Source organism: Cryptotermes secundus, unplaced genomic scaffold, assembly GCF_002891405.2.
Source record: "Cryptotermes secundus unplaced genomic scaffold, Csec_1.0 scaffold267, whole genome shotgun sequence".
Taxonomy (NCBI): Eukaryota; Metazoa; Arthropoda; class Insecta; order Blattodea; family Kalotermitidae; genus Cryptotermes; species Cryptotermes secundus.
This window is the reverse complement of record NW_019733322.1, coordinates 608,166-618,523: the sequence shown is the minus strand read 5'-3', so window position 1 is coordinate 618,523 and position 10,358 is coordinate 608,166. Positions and strand designations below refer to the sequence as shown.

The following is a 10,358-nucleotide window of genomic DNA, read 5'->3' as shown; positions in this document are numbered from 1 at the left end:
TTCTAACCCCTCCAAGAAAGAATGGTATGTATATACCTTATAGTAAGACGGAATACAATAGGAGAATACCCGTTACACTTGCCTCCCTCCTGCCTCGACTGGGAAAGGCCGGCTTGCCAGGTCATAAATGCTGCATTTCACGAATTTTCGCCTTTGTAACTGCAAGTACGGTCCAGTCAAAAATATGGTTTTTAATACGAACTTCATGTACTTGAACTCTATTCCACATTGAAGCAACAGTCCAGCCTGAAATTTATTTTGTAATACTAAACATTGTGGAGCTGAAATTTTACATTATATCAAAGAATTGTTTCTAAAATGACAAAAATATGACCTTATTTCAAAAGTATGCCAAAATATGCTGTAAAACCAATAAAACTCTAAAATATGCATTTATATGCACAATAAAAACGACATAATTTCAATAAGAATGACTGGAAACATGCATAATTACATTTAAAAATAGAAATAAACCCTAGGAAAAAATATGACATGTCATAGAAATCCGGGCCCTAGTGATAAGAGATGAACTGACAGGGCATCATATCGTGCCTCAACCTATCCACTGTAGTGCACTGCCACGACGCTTTGCGGCCAGTCCATGTACTTATTGACATCTCAGTGTTACTTGCATATAATTGGTACGTCGGGTAGAGGAGAAGTAGCCATGTTTGTGTCGTTCTCCAACCATGTGTCTAAAGGGAATGGTCTGATCTGACATGTTGAAATCTGTCCTGATTTTTTTTTTCACTGCAAGAGTACACACAACAAAATCCACTGTCAGAATTTTAGCTGCTAATATGCACTGCAAGTATTTTTTAAAAATTGCCAAAGTTACTCATTGTTTCTGTACATGGAACCGCTTGTACCAGAGATTTGTACAAGCCCAGCCTAGGCTGTGAGTCAGCCATGTTGGGTGTTGCATACTGCTCTGCTAGGGGTGGACATTTCTCTAAGGGTGTAGCAGGCTACAATATTGGCCATGTTCAGCAATTTTTAAAAAATACTTGCAGTGCATAGTAGCAGTTAAAATTTTGACAGTGGATTTTGTTGTGTGTACTCTTGCAGTGAAAAAAAAAAACGGCAGGTTTCGACATGTCTGATCAGACCATTCCCTTGTAAGTTTTACAAGCGAACAAAATGGCCGGTGTGACTGAAGATTATTCTAAGTTTGAGGTCCACAGAGTGGTCAGATTTCTGCATGCAGGAGTGAGTCAGAGCGGGAATTGTTGCAGGTTAATGAGTATTTATGGCCAGAACGTTTTCAGCCAAAAGGAAGTTGCTGTGTGGTGCAACAAATTTAAACATGGCTAAATGGCACTGAATGATGATCTACAGAAACACAGAGGCAGACCAAGGACCTCACACACTGATGAAAATTGTGTCATTGTCGAAGGTTTGATAAGGGAAGATTAAAAGAGTCAAAGTTCGTGAAATTGCTGAAGTGATAGGTGTTTCAAAAGCACTGTTCATGAAATCTCAGATTTAAACTTCCTTAAAGTGTCTGTTCACTGGTTTCCAAAAAATGCTCACTGAGGAGCACAAAAGCAAAAGAATGGCTGCTTCACTTGAAAATCATTGCCGTTACCAAGATGAAGGAGAATCGTTCGTGGAAGGCATTGTTACCGGAGATAAAATTCACCCCACAGTCAAAAAGAAGCACCATGACTTGGAAACACCCTCATTCACCCACTACAAAAAAAAAAATTAAAATTGAGCCATTTGGGAAAAACAATGGCGACCATGCTCCTGGATTGTGAAGGCCTCCTGCTGGTTGAATTTCTCCCACTAAAACCACTCAACAGCGGCAAATACTGTGACACTTTCAAAAAACTGTGAAGCTATTAAACAAAAGAGACTGGGACGATTAACTGCTGGAGTGAGGCTTTTGCATGATGGAACACAGCCTCATGCTTCAGCCCGAACAGTAGCCTGGTTGCAGAAACAGAAGTGGGAAGTTCTACAGCATCCACCACATAGTCCTGATCTAGCATCATCAGATTTCTGCCTCTTCGGGCCATTTAAGAACTTTTTATCAGGAAAAGGTTTGAGGACCAAAATGCATTACAAAAAAACAGTTGACTTTATTAAAGATTCCTTTTACAATAAATATGTTGATGTTATTTGGTGCTGTACCTTTAAATTCGGACCACACTCGCACAATAGATGCAGGGTAAAAGCATGTAGAGCATGCTAACACTCATTCCATCTAGTGCCAAGGTTGAGAATACACTCATACCTCCACCTCCAGTATGACTTTCATGGTCTTTGAATCACATGCTTGATTTTTATTATATTTGATTTTAGCTATCTGGTCACATGAATAACAGGGTTTTCTTAATTACAGTAAAGTCACACCAAGTATGGGTGACAGTGAAGATGAATATGATAGGAAACGTCGTGATAAGTTTCGTGGAGAGAGGACAGAATCTTACCAAAGAGGTGAGGGCCGTCGAGGTGGAGGTGGAGAAGACAGACGACGGGAGGAATGGATAGAAAGGTAAGAGTCTTAATCTATTATTGAGTGTTGTTGAATTTAACTGACAATTGAGCAGTCTTGACTGAGACCTGTATTTTGGAGGTTCTCAGTTTTAATCCCTGCTGGTACACTTGCTGGCCTTTCTGAAGGTTTTGATAATTGTCTTCTGTCCCTCTAGGTAAATACCATTGTAGTACCTCAGATCATGGCTGATTCCTTTCATATTCCTTCCAATTCAGAAGTTATCATATCATTCCACGTAATATTGTCTAGAAACAGCCCAGAAAATGAAAGCTGATGGACTGACATATTGCAGGAGAACAGGTTGATAATAGTCATGTAAAATGAAGAAAGTGGTATATAAAATGTCTCAGCATGCCAAAGAAATTGTTTCTTATGGTTTTGATGTAGTTTGTTTGAAACACACAGTATTTAAATTAGATAAACGAATTTAAGATATTAAAAATTAATTTCTAATGTTAAGTGATGTAATGCCTAATTGGGCAATACAAGCTTATAGGAAAAGCTATGTTGGGTTATGTTGTCATGTATGGTACGACAGATGTAACAAAGGTACTGGACGCATTCACTATGTTCTGAAATATTCTAAATTTGACTTTCAGAGTACTAAGTCATATAAAGGACCAAATTCATGTACAAAATTCAGTTAGTTGGTGTATATTGTGGTGTGCTTCTTTCTTGCTTTTATCCTAAATTTATTTTTGAGTTTCAAGATTTTGTATAACCACCATTTAGCCATCACTTTAACTCTTCTTCATTCTTTGTATTTCTTTTTTTGGTGTGTGTTCCTGGTTTGCTTAATTTCATATTTATGCATTGGTGATGGTGGGCCCCCCTGCCTCCCCACCTCTTCTGCTTCCTTTACTACTTTTTCAACAGTGGTATGTCAAGTGAAGCAGAGATGTCTTTTGGAGAAGAATGATATTGCAGTACGAATCAAGGAAAATGAAAGGCAGTGCTTTGATATCTTACAAAAATAGGCATGTTTGCAATGATGTTTGAAATTTAGCTTCTTTTGTCCAGAAGTGTACAACATTATGCGAGCTGATGAGGCTGATTAGTCTGATAGAGGAAAGATGGTAACTAACTTCCAGAGTCCCTTGAATAAGGCTTATCATCATCAGTATCATCCTGACTTGTAACTTTTCCACTATAAACTTTGCATTGAAGGTGTATTCATCAATGACTGAAATTATTTTTCTGACAAAATACAGTAGCTAATTAACTTTATTAGTATTATCCTTATTAGCTTCTTCTGGAGAGTACATATGATGAACAAGATCAATAATTGTCATTAGTGATGAGTTGCCTTACATTTTACTTCATGAAACAATTGCTCTAGAAGGATATGTGGCCTTTTACACAGGGTGAGGTATGGCAACATGATTTTCATCAGAATATGGAGTTATATGTGAGTGTCACCAGCACTGATTATCTATTGTTGGGATAATATGTTTATGGCTTTGTCTGACAAACTTGGGTCGTTGTTTTTCACAAGCAATCAAAGCTGTCTTAAGTTTACCTACATCAGATGTGACTGTCAGAGAACTATATGAGTTGCTCTGGTTCACAAGCCATTAGTCCAGAGATGTTGTTAGCAGCAAATTAGTTTCTCATTTATTTGAATTTTGAGACATCAGTGTCTAAAATGCAGCGAAGGTTGTTTCTGCAAGGCATCCAGATGATTGATGAAAAATTTTTTGTTAGCTTTTGCTTTATTGAAAGTGTTACATCTCTAAAAGTAGGAGGCACATCAGATATGTTACATTCTGTGTTTATTTTCCATAATTCTAAATTTTTCTTGAATCCATTATATTTTTCGTTAGAATTCATAATATTAAATTGAGGACCATGCATCAATTTGTTTCTTTTCTTTTTGTGTCTACCAGAAACCAGTTTCTGAATAAAATGATCATTATATGTCAATTTGCATTATTGTTGTTACCGCCTTTTACGAATGGCTGTTCTCTCAATTCATATACCCTGTGAAGCAATTTGGCATGAGAGCCAGCCTGTTTGGCAGTAGAATAAAAGTGTGACGTGTTCATATTTTCATGTAACTTTGCCAAGAGTCTTCATTTCAGTGGACTGTTTTTGATGTAGTTAACAACTTTGATAGCAGCTTTAAATACAGTTTGAAGCTCCTCAGTCATATTTCTAGATGCAAGTGCCTGTCATAAGCATACATTATCTTAGTATGGGACGGGGGTCTGTCTTTCTTGCCGATGCTTGAAGTTCTGCATTGCATCAAGACCTTGACTGGGCTCTGTCAGTGCAGATTCCAGTGCAGTTCTCACAGTTTATTTAATTCTTAGAAAATGGTTAAGTATATTGTACATTTCCAAAGATGCAGCTGTGCCACAGCAATTTGCACATAAATAATTAACCAGTCAAGTGGTTATGAAGTCTGTAGACATCATGCAGTACTGTTTATCGTAGCAGCCACCGCAGTGGCTGGGTTTGATCCCAGGTCTGGTCAAGTGGGATTTGTGGTAGACAAAGTGGCGCTGGGGCACGTTTTCTCCGAGTACTTCAGCTTCCCCTGCCAATCTTCATTCCACCAATTGCTCCACAGTCACCCTCAATGATCCCAAATATGAACTACTATGTGGAATAATCACCTGATCATAAAGATCTTTTGAGATATCAGATATTCTTTGGTCTGTGATTCATCAAACATTGTTTCAGTTAATTTTTTTGCACTTGACAATTCTGTGAGCAATTTTGGATGATGCAAGCAATGATTTTGATGTAGCTATTATTTCTGCAAGTGGTTTTAACTAACTCATTGCCTTTACCAGGACCATTTTCACTATTTGTATCTTTCGTCATGTAACAGCTCAAACCAAAAATTCATCCGTTACTACAGGAGTTGCCCGTAGTAAGAAGTTCAGTGCATACCTAATCTTTATCACATATACCACATTAACAGGCTACCACATTGATTTTGTACATAAGAATTTAATGCCAAATTAACACAGCAGTGTACTGTGACATTGCTATGTCAGGGCACAGGGAAGAACCTGGACTGAAAACATATGTGCAGGGGCAAGGAATGTCAGCTGTTAAGATACAGGGGGCAGGTGCGCTAACTTTAAATGCCAGTGTTGCCAGATATCTAAAATGAACAGCTACTGTTTGTGACATTGAACTTAAAACTGTGCAAGTGTTGTGGTGACTGAAGAAAGCTTTTCGTTGTAACAGTCTGGTTGTTTCTGGAAGCAATGTATGAAATATAACAATCCCTCACATTTTGAGAATTGTAGTCCAGTTTTACTGTATAACTTTCTGAGAATGTCCTGTGCCCCCTCCAACTATTATTATTATTATTTTCTTTTTGCTTTTGCAAGATTAATTGTATGCTTCCAAGAAGATTCAGTATTGTATATGTTGGAACTTTTGATTTTTTAATTATTGTATTTGGATGACATACTACATTAAAGTATACAGTATGTATATGCATAGTTTTGTACATTTTAAGATTGTGTACTTTCTGTTTCTGGGTGTGGTGTATGGGTGTGTATGTGCTACTGGGTTCTTTGTAAATATCATTTAACTGTACATGGAGTTAGATGTAAATTGCATGTCATACACTGACGGGAATGTAAACGGGAATCATATAAAACACTCCAGAGCTTCAAAAATAGTCGTGTGTAATATTGTCTGCTTCTGTTGTGAAGTGCCTAGCTGCTTATTAAGCGTTATGGAAACCTAGAAGCCAAGTCAGACACAAGTAAAATGGAAATTGTGTGTCTTCTTTGCTTGTTTTTTTCTGTTGTAGTCAAATGGAAGTTTCTGTTTAAAAAATGGAATTTCTGCCTTTCCAAAATTGACTATAAAATGTATTTCATTAGGAGTTCAGTTTTTTAAGTACTGTATTCTAGAAGGAACCAAAGGATCATGATACAGTACTATGTTTCAGCACACATTTCACTGCATTGGCTCATTTTTACTATCATGATATGAGTTGAACACATATGTGGGGATTCTGAGCAGTTTCAGCACATGTTTCTAAATTGAAATCTTCACTTACATGTGGTCATAGATGTCCATACTCTGCTTTGTTTATGTTTTTATGAATGACGCCCAAATCAGGTATTAAATGCTAGGAAGCAGGAAGTTTACACGTCCTCCCTTGCCTGGCTGGCCACACCCAATTATAGCTGAAGTCGTTTTCCAGTACAGTATTTGAACCCTTTAGGTCCCTCATTATCATCAGTTAATACAATTTTTTGTCCTGGACAGAGAATCGTGGGGTAGTCGCAATCGTGCAAGGGCAGATTACCGTGAATATCGAGGTGGTGGTGGCAGGGAGCGTTATAGCCCTGCCAGAACTCATGATATCTCACCACCAATGAAGAGGGTACGGACAGAGTGGTAAGTTTGGTAGTGAAATTAGAAACCATATAGTTCACAACAGTAGAAAATTTTCCTGCATTATGCTGGAAAGTCATTTTCTCCATCACAAAGCCCAAAACCTTTTCCTCCATCATTAATGTCATAAGACTGGTCTCCTATACAGAGCAGACAATCTTCATTGACTGGCCACCACTTATCTTCGAGTAATAGATAGGTGCTTTGTATAACATAAAAAATACAAATCTTGACCAAAAAACTTCCATTTTTCTATTGTGATATTTGTGTACATACTGGCGGTATCCTGTTCACTTATTTTCATGAATAACCATTACATCATATATATTTATATTAGTGTGTCAGCCATTGAAGTAATCTTGTCTGTTTAGTGAATTGTTATACGTATTTAGCGTGCCTGTCATTTGTGTTTTATCTCCTGGAATATACAAAACTGTTACTTCAAAGAAAGAAAGAAAGAAAGAAAGAAAGAATGAGGAGATGGTAATGAAATATGTATCATTGTAACATACTGAAAATAGAGTGATGTAATGGTTGATGATATATATCGTAATCATACTTTCTTTGTCAGTAGCACTGTTATGCCTGATGATGAAAAGACAAGGACATTGATGAAATATGATATCTAGATTAGTCTTTCTGAAGGCATGTACTCAAAGGGACTTGAGGTGTATCATGATAGAATCATTCCTCACGTTCATATCTCTCTTGATCTTTCCTGTTTGATTGTTGGGGTTTTTTTTTCTCCCCACAACTCAGAAGATTTGCAAGGCATGCCCTGGTAGTGGTGATGGAATTTAAACTTGCAGCATCAGCTTTCATGAGGTAGACGTGGAAGCTTATGTAAAAACTTCACTCACTCACGGAGGTGAGCCCTTCTTGAGAAGCTGCCAATTGTTCAGCTACTCAAGAACTTCCCAGCATTTAATGGAACTTACACGTTCTTTACCATGTTCACAAGAGCCCTTCAGTGGTCCCTATTCTGAGCCAGATCAATCCAATCCATACCATTCCCGCCTATCTCTCTGAGATCCATATATAAGAACTTCACTTTCCTGGATATGCAGTTGACTTTCTTGTTGTCAGAAGTTTAATAATATTGTAATATCTGTAAAAAAATTGAAAGAAGAAGGAAAGTTAACGTTTTTGGTCTGGAACATAAGTGGACAGAGTTGTAGAAGTATATGCAGTTTACACCAAAGAGGAGCCTTACTCAGAAAGAATTATAAATGATGATGTGTAGCTGTTCACTGTTGGTTGATACTGATTCAAATTGGTGGCAAGTCATGGAACCGGGGGATATTAAGAGGACCTCAGTCTGAAGGGATTTGGTTCTAGTTAAGGCCAAGGCTCCATTAAGAGCCCAAGCAACATTCTGGGTGCACAGCAGACCCAGTAGTGGTGTGGGTGCATGGAGTGACCAAAGTTGTCCCTTCCCATGTCAGTACAAATGGTGTATGCTTCAAAGTTTTATCCTAGTATACACCTATCTTAAAAGGATAAAAAAAATTTAATTTCATAACAGTCTGAATTCAGTCGCTTTTTCTGTTTATTGCAATCCTTTGCTAAAACAATTGAACCATTTGTTTCTTATAGACTGTTCTATTATGATCAATAAAAAAAGACTTCTGCAGCAGCATCATCAGTTATATTAAAAATTATGTATATGGTAATGCATATGTAGACCTGTAAATTCGGGTGGAAGCAAGCTTTATTTGATATTGAGATTTAAAGACGTTGGTAAGTTTTGCATGCATGCAGAAAACAGTTGTTGATTGTTGGATAATCTTCACCTCTGTTAGGAAGTCCACTGTGGAGTGTTGAATATACAAGATTATATACCAGATTTCAATCTTTTACCTGAAGTGAAAGATAGGCTCTGTGGTGAGCATATTTGTGCATGATCATAATAAACTTATTTCATAAGTGACTTAATATTGTTTACATGAAACTTGGTGTGAACACCCGAACTGTGAAGCTAGGCATATTAACCTTTATTGTTCCAGATTTAAATCATCCCTGTAGCCACTCACAGCCCAAATTAAACGAAGGCATGTAATTAAAACAGTGTCCTTTTTTCCAAAGATACATTTCTCCAAAACCATCATTGATAAAAAGTGTGAAGGAGAAAATCGTAAAGAGAACAACACACAGATCACAACATTGCAAAAATGTAATTTCTGTAATTTGTTAAATGCAAGATTATGAGTGTGATCCTGTTTTAAGATGAAAATACAAAAGCAGCAGGTGTTTCTTTTATTTACCTCTCTGCCATGTGAATCCTATGGCTTCCCATTCTGAGGTACCACCCTCACAATTTTACTTGTGTGATAATCCTGAAAGCATGCAATAATATGCCAGTAAGTGTCATGTCAGTGACATACACCGTTATCTATGTTGTGAATGGAACAGACACAGCACTGCCACTTGTTTTCCTCTGGGTGGTCAGTGCTGCTTGCAACGTGTTTATCATAGCTTCATAGCTCATGAAGTAGGTGTTTTCCATTATTTGGCTCTGTTGTAGACCTGAAGGTTTCATAGCATTTCCATGCTTATCACAGAAATTTCAGTAGTGTGGTGGACGTTTACTCACTCATATTGATGGCTTACATAGCAATGCAGTCAGTATTGTATTGTATTGTATTGTATTGTATTATATTGGAGAGGGTGGGTTTCCCCATGCACTTAGACAAACTGTTGGCCCATTGTGCGCCCCCCTCTGATATTCTACCAGTCTCTCTTCCCTACCGGTACTGGTGCGTGCCATCAGTCCCGACTCAGCCAGCGAGTTCGGCCTCTACTGGCTCAGCGGATCTCAATGCTTCCCCCATCTACCAGAGGCGTTAGAGACTACTGTTGGGCAGGAAATGTCCTGAATTTGGCTCAGTGGTCCCTTGGGACATGAGGTTCTTTTACGTGCTGTAAAGCTACGACACGGGACCCACGGCTTAAAGTCCCTCCCAGAGGACTTGTTCCCTGAATTTTTCCGCCCTTAAAAATTCCAGACTCCGCCGGGTTTGAACCGACGTACCTTGAGTCACGAGGTGGGAATGTTACCCCTAGACTACGGAGGCTGCTAATGCAGTCAGTAACTCAGAGTATAAAGTGTTGAATGAAAGGTGTTTAGTGAATAATAATTGGAAAGGATGTGGAAGGAAATGGCCATGGTATAATTTGAGGTACTGTCCAGGCATTCGCCTGGAGGGACTAAGGAAGACTAAGAACAGCCTGTCAGGTGAGTGTCCCTTGAGATTTGAACAGATCATCGTCTAAATACAATTCAGAAGTGTTATGCCTTGAGCCAGCTGTCTTTGTAGGGCTTGTACTAGTCAGGGTGTAAATATCTCTTCGCTCCCAAACCATGGCCATCAGGTCAGGTCACCCCCCAGTCCATAAGTGAGCCAAGTTACATCCATCATCCATAACTTGTTTCCTTTCTCCCTATTTCTGTATAACCTGCTGCGTTACCAAATTTGCCCATTTC

General features: G+C 38.3%; 1 protein-coding gene across 5 annotated transcripts in view; it reads left to right on the top strand.

Moving 5' to 3' along the window:
* LOC111867939 (serrate RNA effector molecule homolog) overlaps window positions 1-10,358 on the top strand; it is a 62,653-nt gene that overhangs the window by 3,187 nt on the left and 49,108 nt on the right. For 4 of the 5 annotated variants that reach the window (XR_002843427.2, XM_023858175.2, XM_023858174.2 and 1 more), the window contains exons 2-3: window positions 2,348-2,500; window positions 6,746-6,877. Coding sequence is in view for 4 of the 5 variants with exons in the window: in XM_023858175.2 (XP_023713943.1) it covers window positions 2,364-2,500; window positions 6,746-6,877 (269 nt within the window). In the remaining variant the exon portion in view is untranslated. The remainder of the gene's footprint in view (window positions 1-2,347; window positions 2,501-6,745; window positions 6,878-10,358) is intronic. The other variant, XM_023858177.2, reaches the window with a different exon arrangement.